The sequence below is a fragment of the Euphorbia lathyris genome, chromosome 1, assembly GCF_963576675.1.
Source record: "Euphorbia lathyris chromosome 1, ddEupLath1.1, whole genome shotgun sequence".
Classification (NCBI taxonomy): domain Eukaryota; kingdom Viridiplantae; phylum Streptophyta; class Magnoliopsida; order Malpighiales; family Euphorbiaceae; genus Euphorbia; species Euphorbia lathyris.
Window position 1 is genome coordinate 22,768,261 of NC_088910.1, and position 20,836 is coordinate 22,789,096.

Sequence of the window (20,836 nt, forward strand, 5' to 3'; positions counted from 1 at the left end):
ATACGGTTAGAGAGAGAGAGAGGTGAGTTAGAGAGAGAAAAAAAAATTAAAGAGATAGGTGAGTTAGAGAGAGAAAGAAGAGGGAAGAAGATGGAGAGATTGAGGGATAAGGCTAAAAGAGAGAAAAAAATAAAAATTAATTAATTTTTTATAATTTATAGGTCTCACTGTTATTAAAATGATGAGTTGGCGCGTTGACTTTGCGTTATCCGGTCATTTTTACCTGATGTACACCAAAGTGAGAGGTCACCTATAAGTTCGTACATATTAGTGAGAAAAATTGAAGGTTGTACACCAAAGTGTGAAATGAGACAAATGTTGTACACCATGGATGAAATTTACCCCCAAATCCAAGCTAAATTAAATTGCCTAATTTCCCTAAACTTCATTAATTTTACCAATTTGGGCCAAATTAAATAGATTAATTATGAAATTGGCCCAAATTAAAATATGAATGAAACAACAGTATAAAGAAAATCACTACTTCATTCCAATTTTGATTTCTTTTGGGTAAATTACACCCATGGCCATTGAACTTTACCCATTTTAATATTGTGGCCACTGAACTTCAATTCTTAACGGTATGGCCATTAAACTTTACACTTTTTAATACCAGTGGTCACTCAACTTTAACCAAGTCCTCAAAATGACCGTTAACGACCTTAAAATGAAAATATTCAAGAATTAAAGTTGTTCAAAACGATATTTACCATAAAACCACATTTTTATTTTCCAAAATCGCTTTTTTGGAGCTTTCTCTCTCTAAAAATTCACTTTCTCTCTCCTAACAAAACAACACCTAAATGACCTCAAAATGAAAATTTTCAAGAATTAAAGTTCATTAGAATATCATTAACTCTTTGAAATTTTTATTTTCAGACCGTCAGTGGTCGTTTTGAGGCGTTGAGTGGCCACTGGTGTTAAAAAGTGTAAAGTTCAGTGGTCATACTGTTAAGAATTGAAGTTGAGTGGCCATAATGTTAAATGGATAAAGATCAGTGGCCATGGGTGTAATTTACTCATTTTTTTTCTTTGTATATTTGGTTATTATGATCTTTTCCTTGAATACGGTAAAAAAGACCATTACTTCATTCTAATTCTCAATATTTTTCTTTAGATATTCGGTTTAATTTAGTATACTTTGTGTCTAGTCTTAATATATCCTAATATATGTTACAAATAATTTATTTTCTAATAAAATTCTTACATATTGATAAATTGTGCAGAGGAATATGACACGACTGCAAAAGGACAAAGAAACTTAGATCCAACAAGAGCACTAAAGGAAGGTGTATGTCGCATAAGGCACAACACAAGCTAATGCACACTTACTTGATTTACAAGCTAGAGTTATGAAGCAGATGGGGGTGTTCATGAGTCAATCCAATGATTATTGAATAAAAAACCCAATTCAATCCAATCCAATCAATCAATGGATTCAAGAATGGGTTGTAAATAACCAATCCAACCCATGAATACTCCATAAAGTTGGATTAGATTGGTTTTGGTTTGGATTTATTAACAACCAATCCATTAATTAATTTCATATAAACATATACCTACTATTATTTTAATAGTTATTGGAGTTCTAGAAATCTAGAAATCCAAAAAGTACTGAGAAATTACATAATCATCATTGTATCATTCTCCTTAGGGTGAACAAATTTCATCCTATCTCTGTCTTCATCGAAATTGGAAACTTTTGGAAGGATCTTCTTCGGTGGATCCTCTTGTTCCTGTTTAGCCCCCCCCTCGTTTCGGAAGCATGGCTTTCTCCAGAACTACAGAGCAGGCCAGGCGATAGCATTTAACTGCCATCAAAGGTTAAAGGGGGGCGTAAAGCAAAAAAAAGAGGGGGCGGGTTTGTGGAATCCTCTACATCTACAATACAATATTTCTCCTAGTGAGTTTGTGCTCATACTCCGCTGCAAAATGCTGGTCTTATTATTTCGTGTACCAAGGCAAGGCCCTAATTCTAGGAGCATGCGAGAGAGCAAATCGAGCTTTCAAGTGGATTCATTCTGTTTACTCACTTTAAATTGAGTATCTGTTTCCCTCCTTTTCCTGCTAGGATTGGAAATCCTTTATGGAGCGGAAGCATTGGATTCGCTTGATTAATGTGATCTCATCATCTAAAGAATCACCTTCTCAAAGATTTCTACTGACCCAATCTTCTTGGCAAACAACCTTTTTATGATTACATGTAGAAAACCCCATCAATATATATTCTCCCACTTTGAACTCAGCATGATGTTGTTTCTTGTTAGGAACCTCAACCTTTTTGTCCACTATCTTCCCTTTTACGGTATATACTACCTCAATTTCATGCACCACTTCCTCAACCATAGTTTCAGATCAAAGATCGATTCACCCATAAGCACATGCCACCCTCGTCGTCGTCACTTTCATCCATGATTTTTTTATCAAAGATCGGTCCACCAGCAAGCACAATGTCGCCCTCATCATAATAACCCTCATCTATAATCTTCTGATCAAAGATATGTTCACTAATAAATAAGGTGTTGTCTCCATCATCATAGTCTTCATATGAATCATCTCCCTCAACATACTATCATATGAAGAGATTCACTCAAACATCAAATATATTTTGTACACTCAAACAGCTGTTTAAGGTAATCTTTCACATAATTTCCATCTCAATCCATGTGGAAAACGATACTTAGACTTACACATGCTTCATGTGACCTAGTAAACTTGCTAACATCCATAATTCACACACCAATTTCCTATTATGCCATTTTTTCAAGGGGCACGGGTTTAATTGAATCATTGAATCTCACTTTATTTGTTTCCACTTGGACATAGCAGACCAACCTTTTTTTTGTGTTGTTGTTGATATCTATAAATTAATAGGTTGTTTATTGGCATAATACATGTTGCAACCTAAAAGTTATAAATAACTCTTATTGTTATCCAGTTTCATTAAATAACATAACGTTTTTGTTTAATTGCATTCAATGATCTCATATTCTTGTCCAATTGCATTCAGTAACCTCTTATTCTTATCGAATTGCATTCAATCACCTCAAAACTTCAACTATTCTGTGAACTTTCAACACTTTATAATTATTTGTCTATTTGGTATTTTCTTTTTGACACGTGTTATGTCTCCCATTTTCTGCATCCAACAAATTTTATTGAGGACTATGGGTTATTGAATGCAACTGAATAAGAATAGAGGGTCATTTAGAACTTTTAAAATTCCAAGGGGGCATTTGAAGTTTTGGGCTAAGTATATGGGAAATAGATGTATTAGGCCTTGTTTATTTTTTGGATGAATATCTTTTATGAGATTTCATATTTTCAATGTATATAGTTTGGATGTTCTTATAATGTGTAGCCGTCTTAGCTCAGCTGGTAGAGCGCATGGCTTTTAACCATGTGGTCGTGGGTTCAATTCCCACAGACGGCGATTTTAAAAACTATTTTACTATATTTATCTAACATGGCACAAATAAACAAAGGTACATTCTATAAACAAAGGTACATTCTTTTGAACCATCTTATAAAAGAAACCTTAGTTCCACTATTTTAGTAGTTGGGTAAAAACCCCTAGATACCCCAGAGGACCAGCAAACGCCTTCTATTCCTCAGTGGTTAGGCTAGCATCCATCTTATCCAACCCTAGATTAGAGGCAATGATACCTATTAGTTCCTTTATAGTCAAAGTTGAAGGTTGTTCCTAAACTAATGGATTTATTTGCTTAAAAGAGGCAGCTTTTTCTGTATCCTTTGATTTTTCAGTATCCTTGGCGGATTGTTTTATTTTGAAGGTGCCATCACTGTGTGTTTGGATGTTAAAAAAAAGGTCGATTCTTCTAGATTTCAAATAAAGGAGATTTTTTGGAGTTCTTTCACCGCAATCCTTCCATACAAAAGAGAAAATAAAGGAAGAGAAAGAAGAAAAACTTACTGAGTTCTAGGTTTTGAAGAAATTTGCAAAAACCTTCACGGATGCGAAAGAAAGCAGAAAAAACCTCTGAATGGTAGTCTCATCCTTTTATATGGTTCTATAGAATGTGATGAAGCGACACAATAAATAGAGTGTTTTTGAATTATTACACTATTTTGAAAAAACCTAAAAGTCGAAAATGATGGTAAAAATACACTCATTAATAACACTGATTAATGAGAAAAGCATACTGAAATGACATGTGTCAGAAATTCAGAATGTTAGTCGTAAATACGGGGAGGATCACATCACATTATAACTTCATGTGATCTATCAGTAATTAATGTCAATTTTCCATATTTCCACCTACTTCTCTCCTAAGACAAGAAGCATGTGAAACCACATTTGCACGAAATCTGCCAAAACATATAGGAATTATTACACAGTTCAATCGAGTGACGACTTCAATTCCAAGGGGGCAGTTGAAGTTTTGGTCTAAGTATATGGGAAATAGATGTATTATGCATTGTTTATTTCTTGGATGGATATCTTTTCTGAGATTTTATGTTTTTAATGCATATAGTTTGAATGCTTTTGTAATGTCTAGCCGTCTTAGCTCAGCTGGTAGAGCGCATGGCTTTTAACCATGTGGTCGTGGGTTCGATTCCCACAGACGGCGTGTTTTTAAACTATTTTACAATATTTATTTATAGTTTATGTTCACCATCTTACGAGTCATAAATGACATTCGACAATTATAAAGGGGAAACCTTAGCCCCCATTTTAGCAGTTGGGTAAAAACCCTTAGATATATACCTTGGAGGACCAACAAACGTCTTTTGTTCCCCGGTTGTTAGGCTAGCCTTCATATTTTCCAACTCTATATAAAAGGCAATGACACCTATTAGTTCCTTTGGAGTCAAAGTTGAAGGTTGTTCATAAACTAATGATTTATTTACTTAAAGGATGCAGCATTTTCTGTGTCCTTTGATTTTTCAATATCTTTGACGATTTGTTTTTGTATTTTCAATGTGTCATCGCTGTGTTTTGGGTGTTAAAAAATGGGTCGATTCTTCTAGATCTCAAAGGAAGGGGATTTTTTGGAGTTCTTTCGTCGTAATCCTTCCATACAAACGAGAAAATAAATGGAGAGAAAGAAGAAAAACTTACTGAGCGATAGGTTCTAAAGAAATTTGCAGAAACTTTCAAGGATGTGAAAATAAGCAGAAAAACCCTCCAAATGGTAGTCTCATTCTTCTGTATGGTTATATAGAATATGATGAGGCGACACAACAAATAGAGGGTTTTTTTAATTATTACACTGTTTTGAAAAAACCTAAAAGTCGAAAACAATTGTAGAAATACACTCATTAATAACATTGATTAATGAGAAAAACACGTTAAAATTACACGTATCAGAATTTCAGAATGCTGGCCGTATATACAGGAAGGATGACATCATATTTTAACTTCACATAATTTGTCAGTAATTAATGCCACTCCCTTCCATCAGAATCTTTTCAGAGCTCATCTCTGGTCTCTTGTACTTTTCTCCTAAGACAAGAAGCATGTGAAACCACATCTGAATGAAATCTGCCAAAACATATATGAATTCTTAAACAGTTCAATCGAATGACGACTTCGATTCAGCATAGGTCGAAGTCCCAACTAATGGATTTGACATTCGGTCATCCGTCATAATGAAGCTTTGTTGGAGTTTTTGGTGGGGGGGGAGGGGGACATTTGATTTCACGCAATTAATCATATTACACGTGGACCAATGAAATTCTCACTGCCTCATTACTAACCATTGAAGCCGCTTGGACTAGTCAAAAGAGACCTCAAGATCATGCATATTCATACTCGCGTCAAGCGTCGTGATTATCAAAATCATATATGTAGCAGTTACAATCATTTTTTGTTGATAGTAGACTCTCACCACTTTTTTTTACTGCCATGTGGACCTTAACTCTAATTTACAACACACAACATTATCCTTTTATAAACATAAGGTACACTATACACAAAAGGTACTCAAATTCATTCTCTTTCCCCAACTAAGTTTCATATTACTTAGTATATTTCTCTCATTGACTTAAACATCAAAGTGAGGTTGTCGATCATCGGTCCTTTCTTGATCATTTTTCTGTCTTATTAAAGGCACCTAAAGGGTCTCATCAAGCTCGGATTGTCTCACATCCCTAGCATAAAAAAAACTATAAGCATATAATGATTCCATGAAGTATAATTGCATTTAGTAAGAAAAGTACTCACAAGTATTTGACGTGGATTTTCATTATTTGTAGCTGAAATCAACTCAGTGTTCTGAAATCTCTCATTGCTCTCAAGTCGATTCACATTCTCGATATTCAAAGTTTATTCACAATGAGATATTGAAATCAAATTTCAATCAATATCATGATTTTTAGTGTGATCCTCATGTCATTCGATAATATATTGATACTATTAAATTCAACACATCATGTTATATGTTTGTAAACCTTCAACATGTCTTCGTCGAGGTATGATATATGAAGAATCAAAGAAACAATTTACTTTTTCTCTTTACGCTTGAAGAATCAAGCTTTGATAATAGGTAGAATAGAGAATGAAAATAAATTTATATATATATTATTATTGATTATGAACGTGTTACATAATATTTATATAAATAAAAAATAAAAAATAGATTGTTGCATCAACATAACTAGCTTTTTATTGTCTTAGTAGTAATTCAGATGTTGTGAAATAAATTTTAGAAACATGTGTGCGTGGATTAACAAATCTATTAACAAAAAATTAATCAGTCCATTTAATTCGGTTAATCATATTTCGAATAACCTATTGGTTAAACTATATTAAAATAAATATATAATTGATTCAAAAAATATATATATATATATATAATTGTCAACAGCCTTTGGTGCCCTAATCCCACAAGTACGTTTCGTCAGCCCATCCCATATGGCCCAATACTATTGGGCCACGATATTTTCCACAACCAATTGACTTTAGCTTGATAGCAAAGTTCCGTTTGGGAAACCAATTTGATGACTGCTACTTCAGATCTGGAATCTTGACCCTTCATCTAATGCTCCCTAAAGAAGAAACCTTATCTCACGGTCAGCATTATCTTTCTCTTTCTACATGGGACCCTCTTTACTTATCCGATCCATCATAAAAGCTGCCACGTTGATCGACGTTAACGGTGAAAATTGTTTGATATTCCATATTTACCCTTATTCTCAGACTTGGCAAAGTTTTCAGAGGACACGTATCGATATCTGATTCGTCTGTGTCACGATAATACGCTTCCCCTGTCCCCTACCCTCTTCCGTCACCCATCTCATGTGATATCAGTTATTTTTATCTCTCCCTCTTCTCTCTCTGTTTTTCTCACTTTCTTTTAGATCCAAACACCCTGTTCTTTCTCTGTTCTCTCTGTTTGTGTTTCAGCTATCTTCGGTGAAGGAGTATACCACTTCTGATCTTCCCATCATCGGATTAATAAGGTTTGATTTATTTTTGCTCTGTTTTAATTATTGTTATTTTGATGGATTATACTAGATTTGCTGTAATTCTAGCTATATAAATTGTCTTGATTTTGTTATCTGCGTTTTGGTTTCTTAGGTTTTTGGATCCGATGTTCATATGTGTGTTCAATTGGCTGTATTTTCATTTTACCGTCTTATTTTTGGGCTTATAGATTAGAAAGAACAGTTGTGTTTAGATATTGATCGGATTGAGTTATTGAAACGATTTTCCGTAGATCCAATTGTCTAATGATATCTTTGCACAGTTTTTTCTTATTTTGTGTTTGGGAGATAATTGATGAAAGTATCTTTGGGAGAACTTTATCTGTTGTTAAACATTCATACGAGTGAATTTCAAATGTTCTTAACCCGAATCCTTGATCTATGATGTTATGTTTTACTGTATATTTTTTATTTCTTATTTGATTAAGTGGAGCTTAATTGTTTGGAATTTCGAAATTTTACCATAATATGTATTGCTCCATTGGAATTGAGAGTGTGAGAGATAGAACTTTAGTGACACTCATAGCAGGTACACATGATTGATCAGTTTTACCAAGAATTTGTTTCCATAGGGTATTGTTACTGTTTTTGATGTGGCTTGGGGTAAATTATTTTAGAGATTTAATAAGCCACAAGCAGTGGGGACTTTTTTTTCTTCCTGAGTTTGATGTTATGAATAGATGATTAAATAATCATGTTTCAATCCACATTTTGTAATTTGTTTACGCAAGTGATTTGAGTTTCAATGACACATTTTTCTGCTATTTTCCTGTGTTTTTTGCAGTCTTGATGCTCTTGGTTTCGAAGCTTTAGGGAGAGCTATAAACAATGCGTGTCTTTATTACTTATGTTTCTACTTATTGGTTAGCATAGGCTGCAGTTAGCTTAATGAGAATGTAATTTGTTACAGATTCCACTAATATGGTTGAGTCCTTTTCAATAACTGGGACTGAATTGAGGTTTGTAATGTGTCTGATTCTTCATGCTTATCTCACTCACTTCTGTTAATTGCATGCCTGTAATATTTACAAGTGATCTCTAATTTGGTTACAGTCATTGACTTTTTTTTTTTTTTTTCAAATGCAGTAAGGAAGGCCATGTGAGCTGTTTTAACCAGAGTGTAATTGCTGCCCTTGTAGTTTTTGTGGACTCTGTGGCTCTATTGGTGTGCACGAGATGGGTAAATGCAAATGTTGTGGGAAATTGGGAAGAATGGTGCCAAGGGATGAGTCTGTGAATGTTTACCATTTTTCTCTTTTGTTGTCTCCTGTTGTTTCTGTCTGGGATTGTGTTGTCCGGAAGATGAGGTACTCCTACAGACCTGAGTGGGTGTAGCTGTGAGGCTTCTGAGACTTTATAAGTTTTATATACTGGAATTAGGTTGGTAATTATTTAGTATTAAACAAAGGAAACAAGAGATAGAGAAGGAAATAGAATTATAGGGAAATGTACACGTTTTAGCGGGTTTCTGCTTGAGTTAAAAACTAGAGTAAACAGGATATATTTATAGGTTTCATTGTTAACATGGATAACATAGAATGTAATAAAGTGCAACCTGTTATGAGAAAAGGGAAGAAGAAGCAGGCAAAGGGTGAGTTGGATCGTCTCAAACAGGCTGAGAAGAAGAAGAGGCGCTTAGAGAAAGCTCTTGCTACTTCTGCAGCTATCATATCTGAACTTGAGAAGAAGAAACAGAAAAAAAAGGAAGAACAGCAAAGGCTTGATGAAGAGGGTGCTGCAATTGCGGAGGCTGTTGCTCTGCATGTATTACTCGGCGAGGACTCTGATGAATCATGCGAACTTGTGCTGAACAAAGAAGAGGGCTTCAATCCTTGGGATTACGCAGGTAGTATAAATCTCTTCGTCGGTGAACAGAGGGCATGCCTTCCACATCAGGCTTTGTCGAGGCATTCAAATGAAGGAATTGGGTGGATCACTAACACCTGTGGATCTGGATGCGAGTGGAACGACATGGAAAATAACAACTGGTCATTCTCCTATGGGTCTTTTGAAAGAGATGTACATGCACCATACTTTAGTGACGGAGGTTGGAGGAATGCAGAATCCTCAGCTGATCTTATTGCAGCACAGGCTGTTTCGTCGCTTCAGATTGCTGAGGATGCACATGTTGACACAATCATTTTCAATGGAATGCTAGGTTGATAAGTGAGAATCGCACGCTGCAGCCTCTCAAACGAGTCATGATCCGAGTTCTCAATAATGCTTTTGTACATAGTCATGAGTTTCATCTCTGTTTATGACGTCTTTATATTGCTGCTTCCTGATTGAACAAATGCTGCACAATCGTGCCCTCTGTATTTTCTCCTTGTTATTTACCTTTCCAGTCCAAGTGTTCTTCATGACTTCAAACATAATTGAAGCTCTGATACTTTACTGCTTTGTTTCTTGAGAAATGATTATTCTAACTACCTACGTTTTACAAGTTAAATATGGGCTTCCATTAATTTGAGATTTTTCCCTTTGTCAATATATAGAATGCTGTGTCAGTTTGAGTACAGATGTTGATGTTAATGTCCATAAGCAAGATGCGTCTACATCAGGAGTTTGAATTTTAGAAAGTAAAGTATAAATAAATTTGGAAGGTTAGGAATGCATTATTATACCTAAGCAATTTTGCTTTGGTGCATATATACCCACCCAATAAGCACCTTAAACGATTCATGTTTCATAGTGGTACTTTATTTTATTAGGTTTGTAGATAGCATGTAGCGTGTAAGGTGATACCTCCACCCCTAAGAAAGGGTTGAAGCAGATTGGTTGTTATGAAAAGAGAGATAACACCTGTAGCTGTAGCTGTAGCTTTTGTTGGTACTTACTACGTAGAGGCGGTTTAAAGTAAAGGAAGTAAAAGTAATCCAAATACACAACAGCTGTAGTCCCATTCGTCACTGAAAGCCTACTTCGCCTAACTAGTTGGTATTACTAATTTGGAATCATGGATTGGGTTCTAACAGCATATGTGTAAATTTACTTGTCACTTGCAGATTTTCGTTACAACTAATCACGGACTCATCAAAATGGATAAATGGATTGATTAAGGATATTGCTATATACCGTCCTTAAATTCCGGTTCACCACACCCTTTTGACCATATTGCTCTTCTCATTTTTTTTTCCCCAAAACCTTAAAAACTCTCTCTACTTTTCTCTCCCGAGCACAAATCCCGGATTTGACAAAAATGAATCAAAGCATTCCCGAAGACAATGAGTTCGAACACGAGGTAATATTACGATTATTAAAAACGTTATTTAGGTATTTTCGTTTTTTTTTTATTTTGGTTTTTGCCTGGGCGGGTGGCGCATACCACCCTTTCCCTAGGCCGAACGGATGAACTACCCGTTCGGCCTACGGAACGGGTGGTACGCGCCACCCGCTCCACCCATGGAACGGGTGGTACGCGCCACCCGCTCCACCCTTGGAACGGGCAGTACGCGCTGCCCGTTTCCACCTATGGTGAAACGGGCAGCCTGCCCGTTCAGGCAAAAATGGACAGAAATTGCCCCGACGTATTTTTTTTTTTGTAATTTTAATGTCAATTTTTTGTATATTCAGGTACCGATAGAAGATTGGAACCCCGATAACATTGATTATAGTTCGCGTTTCATAACGGATACCGGATGCTATTGATTGGGCAAAAAAGATAGCTATTCAGAATGGGTTTGAGATTGTAATATCTTCGCACAAACATGGGGGAAAACAGAAGCTGTTGCGATGTTCACGGGGTGAACGATATAGAGGTGTTGTGAAAATTGATGAAGATCCTGCAATTAGGAAAAGTAAAACTAAAGCGTGCCGCTGTAAATTTCAGATTAAAGCCTATCAACATGCAAACCTTTCTGGATGGGGGATACAGGCTAAGGCTGGGTTAACTGGAATGCATAACCATACAATGCGTATGTATCCAGAGGGAAGTCGGCAAATGAGCGGACTCAGTATCGCATCTAAACAAATTGTGCGTGATATGACTTCAGCTCAAGCAAAGCCTTGTGCTATTTTAGCAGCAGTTAAAGAAAAACACCCAGAGGACAACTCAGTAATTAAACACATATATAATTACAGGGACAAAATGAGGAGGGACGGGTTTGAAGGTAGAGACCTGGCTAGTCAATTCTACCATATTGCTGTGGAGAACAAATATGTCAATTACACACAGGCTGATTCAGGTGTGATAACGCATGTGTTCATGGCACATCCAGAGTCAGTTGATATGTTCAGGACTTACCACTGATACATTGGCATTGATTCAACGTACAAAACAAACAAGTACAAAATACCGTTTGTTGAGATTGTGGGGATGACGCCATGCAATAATAACTTCAATATAGCGTATGCTATTGTTAAAGACGAGACCGAAGGGAGCTATCGTTGGATTTTGCAAAGGCTGAAGATTTTGATTGGGGATGATCTTAACCCGACCGTTGTTGTTAGTGATAGGGAGCTTGGGTTATTAAAGCCGATACAAGAAGTTTTTCCACAAGCAGCGCACTTGCTATGCACTTGGCATATAAATAAGGATGTGGAAGATCGTGTGTATAGAATCATGGGAGATAAAGGCCTTGCCTCTAAATTCAAGAATGGCAGATGGAGAACAATATTAGAATCATTAACCATTGAGGAGTACGAGACCAATCTTATGATGATGAAGGATAAGATGAGCAGGTTCAAAGGAGTTATCTCGTATATTGAGGAGACGTGGTTGGTGCATAAGGAGAAGTTTGTTGTTGCTTGGACAAAGGAGTTCCTACATTTTGGCAACACAACTACTTATCGAGTGGAGAGCGAACATGCTAGTCTAAAGCAATGGCTCAATACGGCAACTGGCTCCCTTGACATGGTATGGCAGAAGGTTCACAAGCAGATTGAATCACAAGCAACCAATATAAGGTATTTGCAATTTCTTCTACTGCAATTTAGGAATTTGCATTTATGGTTGTATCATTTCACTAACTAATAATAATTTTGTCTTCGTATCAGGTACATGCTTGAGCAGTCCCGGCTTCGTCAAGCAGTCACTTTCGCCGGACGCCCATTAAGCCAACTTGTATTCAAAGTCTCTCACTACTGTCTGCAGTTGTTGAATCAAGAGTTAGAGCGCATGAGAGGGTTGAGCCATGAAGTGTACGTGCGTTGCGGTTGTGTATTGAGAACATCGCATCAGATACCATGTGCATGCGAGCTGAAACGAGCTTGTGATCTGGAACAAATGATCAGTACTGAGAGTGTTCACGTGTTTTGGAGAACACTTTTAATCAATCATGGTCACATTGATGAAAATGACGGGCGTAATGATCTGAACGAGGAGCAGCGATATTTTCAGTCCTTAGTGGACCAGGTCTCTAAAGGCGACCCATCCTTAATGCGTAATATTTCAATGTTTATCCATGATCAACTACACCCTGATCAAGCTCAGTACACCGAACCCGATGTCAAAATTCACGTGCGAGGGCGACCTAAGGTGAGCAAATCCACAAAACGTATGCCGAGTCCTAGAAATTTTTTTAACTCCATCATCTTTTTAAGATGGACAGAGTCTGAAATTTCTCATGAGGTTCATCGAACTTATCCTTACTCGATCGTGCAAAATTGGGATCGCTATAAATTAGAGGTTCGAGTACTAGAGAGTATCAGCGCTTCAAAGAACGATTACCTTCCAGGACGAGCTTGGCCAAGAAATAGAGGAAATGCTCCATGGAACATTTTTCCTGTGGAATATGAGATGAATATTGCAGAGGAGAAAGAGATATACCTTGCAATACAGTCAGGTGTACCAGCGACATCTTCACCAAACATTGACGAGTACGAAGAAGATAGTGACTAATGTATTTTTTTTTCCGTTTATGTCGTTGTAATGTATTTTTTCAGTTTATGTCGTTGTAATGTATTTTTTCAGTTTATGTCGTTGTAATGTATTTTTTCAGTTTATGCCGTTTATGTCGTTGTAATGTATTCTTAAATTTGCAATAATAACAAAGCGTACCACAAAAAAACGATAATATCAAAATACCAAATTCAGTCATAATAGTACTAAAATACTTCGAAATACAGTCATAACTCACTTGGCCAAATGCCAAGCACCCATAATCTGCTCTAACGACTGCCTATATACAATCGCAGCATCCTCGTCCAGATGACTCATGTGATCCAACACAGTTTCACCCCAACCAGCTAATCGACTAACCCACTGTAAAAAGTAAGGAACAAAAAACAGAGTTAATATCACTTCACACTTCAATAAATATCATTTCACATTAGTAGATCAGTAAAGAAAACCCAAAAATAACTTACAATCTCACTGTTCGAGCGAGTATAAACAGTCGGTCCGGGTGCAACAATCTCCGGAAGTAGACGAGGGTGTGAGTGACGGGTGTACCAATGCATGTACTGATCCTCACAATCTGATGGAGTATGTGCTGGAGTGAATACAGACAATATAAGGACGGCCGACTGGGGAAAAGAGTCCCAAATACCCTGCACCATCACAGCTGGCACCTCTACACGATACTTCAAACTGGTCCACGGACGCACAGCCTTAGAAGGCTGCAATATCGGTCTAGGAATGGTCTGCACATGTCCAAGCTGTCGAAGGCATCGCCCCGGCATGTACGGCTCGATCACATCCCGATACCATATCCATCCAGCATATAGAGTCCTCGGGGTCTCCGTAATGGCATCAGGGCCATACGGCATCCACATCACCTACAGATGTATAAAATTACATTAACACATACAAGTAATACAAATTTGTTTTAATTGAACAGTATTTATAATTATATAGCAACTATACCTCATCTGCCGTCAACACATCAAGCCGGGCACGAAATGCTCTCAGCCGCTCATCGCTCTTCTCCATCGATATAGATGGCCACAACGAAGCCCTAGGAAGATCCGGGTCAACTGTAACTGCCTCTCGATGTGGCCTGAAGCAAGGAAAATACTCGTAAATCCAGGACTGGAGCAATGTCATACAACCCATCATCTGCCCGCAATCTCCTCTGGTAGCAATACCAAGATGACGGTATAGATATGCTAGTGCAGCTGATCCCCAAGAAAGTCCAATGGCTCCAGCTGCCGAGTCCTGCACCTCTAACAGACAAGAAGGTCGGATGCGGTCACCACTCTTGTCTACGAACAAGGTGGAACCGTGCATCAGCCACGTCCAAGCTATAGCCTGGGTCTCAGGAATCCGATCACCTCTACAGTGCTCCATGACGGAAGCGGCTCGTATACCACCAGAAGAATAATGACGGGCATCTAACTCAACCCGAGTCATCCCAAACAAATCCATCACGCACTCCTTAAGCTCATCAATACTCGCATCAGCAGTCAACATGGCACCATCTACGGGGATGCGTAATATCTCCCACACATCATGCATCAAAATGGTCATCTCGCCAAACGGCATGTGAAATGATGACGTGTCTGGCTGCCACCGCTCTACAAATGTCGTGATCAGAGCAGCATCTATGTGACTGTGCATAATACCAGGTAAATGGAACATGCCAGATGACTCGATACGCGATTGAATCGTCCTGGAAGAACCACTGTACCATGATCTCAGCTTCGAGCAATACCCTGATCTGGTATGACACCTAAGGACGCCCCTATCCTGACCGGCCCAGATAGCACATGCAACATGTCCCAGAAAGCTCGAGATCACAGCACCATCAAATGGACCCCCGGGTACGGGGTCCTTCACAACCCAGTCATCCTCTATAACACTCCTCGATCGCTTGCTGCTACCTGAAATTACAGTAAACGGTTTACATTAAATTTTTGGTATATTTTCTAATAATCACGATTAAAACAAATAAAAATAAGTAGATTTTTAAATTTCTCTTACCAAAAGAAGATCCTGCGGTAGAAGAAAATCGTCCGTCTCGACCCCTCGTCACGACGCCACAACGTATGGGGATAGTATCATAACTAGGACGATGCATAGAGGCATCTCCGTCCATCTCTATATCAGCCGCCTCATCCTGTCCCTCAGCACGCTCCGCCTGTGCTGCATGTGCCCTCCGGGCATCCGCCATGAACCGCTGCTGCTCCGTCCGCTCCCGCCGAGCAGATGCAGTAACAGGACGTGAAGACGTGTGTCTGGGGTCAGATCCCGCCTCATCCTGTAATATTATTTATTTATTATATTCAATTTACCATAAATTTTTTATTTTTTATATGTTCGGGTCTGCCTACGCCCGGTCCGTACAAATTTTTTTTAAAAAAAAAAACAAAATTTGGCCCTTTTTGGCCTGGGCGGGTGGCTTACACCACCTGGCCTAAGGCCCAAACGGGTGCGGCGCACCAGTCGGCCATAGGGTCGACTAGTGCGCCGCAAACGTTTGGCCCGTAGGCCAAACGGGCGTGCCGTGCGCTCCACCATAAGGTGGAGCGCACGTCTTATATGCGTTCCACCTTAGGTGGAACGCGTGCGGCGAGCGATCCACCTTATGGTGGAGCGCGTGCGCCGCGCGATCCACCTTACGATGGAACGCGTGCGCCGCGCGCTCCACCATACGGTGGATCGCTCGCCGCGCACTTGTTCCACCTACGGTGGAACGCATAGTTCGTGCGTTCCACCGTAGGTGGAACAAGAAAATCGCACCCGCCTGGTGCGATTTCTGGGATTTTTTTCCCGAATTTCAGCCCCAAAAATCACTAATTCGTTAATGATTTGAACGGAAAAACTTACCATAATACTCATGTATCCTTTGCCGATGCCTACTTTTCGTGCCATCTCGTTTTAGGTCGGCTTTTTGAAAACGGAAAGAAAGTAGAGAGGATTTGGAATTTTTAAAATTCTTGTTTGAAATAATGAGAAGGGCAATATCGACAACAGGGTGCGGTGAAACGGAATTAGGGGGCGGTATATAGTCACCCACTTGATTAAATGAGTTGATCCAACGTATTTAATAAACGGATTGAGATGATTTATTTATAAATAAGTTGACATGATCCAATCTATTTATTAAAGGCCTAATACACAAATAACTCTCTGAAGTTGTCTAAATGTTGCAACTGTCCCATCTAACTTTTAATTGTAACAACTTACCCTTAAACTTGTCCAATTGTAAAACATTACCCTAAATTGAGAATTTTTTTACCCCGTACTTGAAGCAACCGTAAAAACGTTTCTCCGGATTCGTATCACGCCAAAGATCTGATTATCATATTCCACGAGCGTTGCAGCTTTTGTATTTCACGTGTTTCTTCAATTGCAGTCCATATCAGCAATTTGGAGTTATGTTTTACAATTGAACAAATTTAAAGGGTAAGTTGTTACAATTGAAAGTTGGAGGGAGGAGGCAATTGCAAGATTTGGACAAATTGAGAGGAATAGGTTTGACCTGTTTAATCCGGTTAACTAAATAAAATAAAATATCAGGAAAATAAATATAATGCGTAAAACAGAAAAACGAAAAAAATATTAAAAATAAATGTGAAAATATAAATAAAGACATAATCAATGTTATAAAGGATGACGGCGGTCGAGTGCGTTGTCCCATACCTTCTGTCACCGTTTCGAAGTTCAAGTTCCTACAAAACAAAAAAAAATCGTTAAAGATACATGTAAACTTTAAAAAAAAAAATAATAACAATATATATACAAACTTAAAAGAAAAATAAAAAATCATATATTCTATTATTTGCGGAATTTGTAACTTTACTAATCTTATATTATACTAATTATACTAATCATATATTCTGTTTGGAGCTAGCTCGTGACAGTGGTTGGTGGAGGGTCGTTCTTGAAACAGACAACGCCAACCTAGCAAATACACTCAATGGACGAACCGAGGTATTAGGAGTTGGGTCAATGCTCTACAAAGATCTAAAAATGCTATCAACGGCTTTCCATACGATAGAATACTCTCATACTAGATGACCCGGTAATTCTGTAGCACTTGATGAATTAGCTAGGTGGGGACGAAATTTAGAACACTCGATAATCCTGATTGAGGATGTGCCAGCTGGGATTTTAGATTTTTGCGTTTAGGATCAATGTAACTTACCTATTCATTAATACAGATGCAATTTACTATCAGAAAAAAAACGGTAATAATAATAATCCATATATTACCTTTTCAGAAATAATATATGGGTTATTATATAATATCTTCATAAACTATATGATATTATTTTCAAGTAATTAAGATGATGTTTATTTCAACTTTTTGGAGGAGACCGCATGAAATATCGCGTTTGATTAGGTTTATATAACCGCGACGTTTAGCATTTTCTCTGAAAGCGGCAGCTTTTTGGAGCTTTTCATAAAAGAAAACTTCTTTTTGAAACTTTTCATTAACAGTTGTTTGTAGTTGTTTATTATTGATAAAATTATTCTTCTTATTTCCACAAAATATATTTCTTCCTTACATTATTTTTATTTCTATAACATAATTACAAAAAGAACAAGGTTTTGTTGTATTCAATATTTATTTATTTATTTATTTTTTATTAATTTGTATAATATATTTTTTATTTTATAATTTATTTGTTGATTAATTTAAAACATGTCTACATTAGGCATTTTAAATACTAGCAGAACAGTTTAATATAATTTTACAAAACACTAAATAATTAAACAACAACTAATAACAAACAGCTAACAGTAACAACAAACAGCTTACTGTAACCACAAACAACTACTAACAACAACAACTATTAGCTAACAGTTGAACTAAACGGATCCTAAGTGTAATTTAATTGGAACAGTTCCAGATGTGAGTTCGATTCCCAATAACTTTTACGGAGATTTTTCGGGATTCCTACGAAGATTTTTCGGGGATTCCTACAGAGATTTATCCGGGAGAGGGACGAGGAGCCCATGGTTCAAAGATAGTATTACCCGCCTCCATCTCCATTTTGGCTTCGGGGGCAAAACATCACACCCCCTGCCCCCATCCCCATCCGCAAATATCTCAGCGATTCGCTACACCCGTTGGTTCGAACCCCCACAGGTTTTGGGAATCTCCACCCCGTTACCACCCCTAATAAATAGCCATGCAATGTTAATCGTATATACAATTAAGAGCCAACGCAATAATAATATTTGTTGGATTACAAGAGTTGAGGTGTTTAATATGTAAGCCTTTCCTTTTTTTTCGTTTTTCATATTTTTACATTTTTTCGTTTTCTCCAGTCCTGCTTTTTACATTTTCATGTTTTTTCTTGTTTTCCCGTTTTTCATGAATTTTTTATTCGTCTTTCACATTTTTTCCTGTTTTTTCAATTTTCACTTTATTTTTTTTATTTTTTCACAAATTATTAAATGAATTAATGAGTAAACTCATATGGGTAAGATGGATTGGGTCAACTCTAATTCGTATAATTACGAGTTGAACGGATCATTAAATGGGTCATGACTCATTTTGACAACACGAGAAGAAATGTGACTTTTTTTTTATTTATAACTAATTTAGCCAAAATATACCAACAGCTGATGGCCAAGATCGAGGGCCATGTCTTACCGCACCATCGCTCTTTGATCGTTAGGTTCAGCCGCAACCACGTCTTAAAATCTCCTAAAAAAACGCATTATGCTAGGCAATTGGAATAAAGAATAGCCAAATTTTCCTAGCCTCCCTACAGTCACGTAATAGACGGAGAATGTCCTCCCTGTTTCCTCAATTCAAACAGCTGGCGTCAAAACTGATATACTAATGGACCCTATTATCGTTTGTCAAAATTGCTTCATGCCCTACGGACCACATGAAGTAACAGATGCGCTCATTTGTCTCAATTCCCCATAGCCCCTTCCAGTCCGAGCTACTGCAGGCAGCAATCGGGTTAGTAATCGGTGAGAACAGTGCCTCATATGCCGTTTTTACCGTGAACAAGCCTGTCGACGTGCGGCCCCACATCCAGCTATCCCTCGCATCGCCATCAGTAAACAGCACCATTGCTGCAAGTTTGAACAACGCATCATGAGGCATGAACAAGTTTAGGCAATCCCAGTCCCAACCCTGACCCTCCTTCCAGTAATCAGAGATTTTCTTCCCCTTCTCATCCTCTGTTAGAGGCCGAGTAGCAATATCGCTTAAGAGGAGAGTATCCAACCAGCGCTCATTCCAAAAACTCGTGTCTTTCCTATTTTTAATTAAGCGGTTCAGCCCTTTTTTCAAAACTTTCGCCCATTGCACAATGCTTCTCCAAATACTGCTTTGAGGATATTTTTTTCGAAAGATGTCTATCCCATTCTGGTTACTACCATAAATTCCTTTAAGCACCTTCACCCAAATACAATTCAGATCCGCAAGCATTCGCCAACTGAGCTTAGCCACATTTGCAAGATTTGCTTTGCGGGTTTGTCTAACCCCAAGCCTGCTTTGGCCCCGAGGTCTGCTGACCCGCTCCCAATTAACAAGATGCATCTTTGTCCTGCGGTTAGAACTACCCCAAATGAATTTTCTGTTAATGCTACCAAGCGTCTTACACATGCTTACCGGGAAGACTGTAGTCTGCATCGTGTATGTCGGAAGAGCAGATAATACGGATTTAACGAAAGTAGTTCTGCCTGGCATCGACAGACAATTCTCCTTTCAACCTGCGAGACGACTTCTGACCCTATCAACAACCATATCAAAAGAGTACCTGTTCACTCTTTCATGTGCGAGTTGAACTCCAAGATACTTCCCCAAGTTCCTTATGCTTCCGATCCCCTGAATCTCGTTATTTATTCCTGAGCTTGTTCCGGAACGTTGGCTGAAACAAAACAGCAAGACTTCTCCAGGTTCACTTTTTGTCCAGAGCCATCACAAAAGTAGTTAAGGATATCCTTAATTGTGCTAGCCTGATCCCCAGATGCTTATGCCTTCAAAATAATATCATCTGCGAAGAAACAATGTGATATTTTCGGACCATTTTGAGAGAGTGTAATTGGCTTCCACTGACCTGTTTCAACAGCATCCAGAATCAGATGACTTAATCTCTCCAAACACAGGAAAAAAAGATAAGGAGAGAGAGGATCCCCCTGTCTGAGACCACGAGAAGGGATGAAACCCTCCCCCTTCTCACCATTCCAAAGCACCTACATATACGGAGTAGATACACATTGCATAATAGTGGAAATCAAACCAAAGGGGAGACCAATAGCATTTAGAGTGTCTTTGAGAAAGTTCCAATTAATATGATCATATGCCTTCTCCAAATCCAACTTGATCAACATCTGCTTCTTCTTATTTTTTGCTCGTTGAAAGGAGAACACCGTCTCTTGAATAAGCATAATGTTGTCAGAAATCTGCCTGCCTGGAACAAAGCTACTCTGCATGGGTCCCACCACCTTAGACAAAATGGATTTAATCCTATTTGCAATGCACTTAGTGAGAATTTTGTAACTTACATTGCATAGACTTATTGGATGGAACTGAGC

General features: G+C 38.0%; 1 protein-coding gene and 2 non-coding genes across 5 annotated transcripts; all 3 read left to right on the forward strand.

The window, feature by feature from the left end:
* The first annotated feature begins 3,360 nt into the window (after nt 1-3,360).
* TRNAK-UUU (transfer RNA lysine (anticodon UUU)) lies at nt 3,361-3,433 on the forward strand. The gene has a single exon. It is a non-coding gene; the product is annotated as a tRNA-Lys (tRNA).
* Nucleotides 3,434-4,519: 1,086 nt separating this feature from the next.
* On the forward strand, nt 4,520-4,592 carry TRNAK-UUU (transfer RNA lysine (anticodon UUU)). Its single transcript has one exon. It is a non-coding gene; the product is annotated as a tRNA-Lys (tRNA).
* Nucleotides 4,593-7,252: 2,660 nt separating this feature from the next.
* LOC136224798 (uncharacterized) lies at nt 7,253-9,898 on the forward strand. 3 transcript variants are annotated; one of them, XM_066013229.1, is made up of 3 exons: nt 7,253-7,425; nt 8,234-8,408; nt 8,536-9,898. In XM_066013229.1, the coding sequence occupies exon 3, from the start codon at nt 8,974-8,976 to the stop codon at nt 9,610-9,612; it is 639 nt and encodes a 212-aa protein (XP_065869301.1). In that variant the 5' UTR covers nt 7,253-7,425; nt 8,234-8,408; nt 8,536-8,973; the 3' UTR covers nt 9,613-9,898. The 3 variants fall into 3 exon arrangements, with proteins under 3 accessions (XP_065869301.1, XP_065869307.1, XP_065869295.1); XM_066013235.1 differs by having other exon boundaries at nt 8,360-8,408; XM_066013223.1 differs by lacking the exon at nt 8,234-8,408.
* The last annotated feature ends 10,938 nt before the right edge of the window (nt 9,899-20,836 follow it).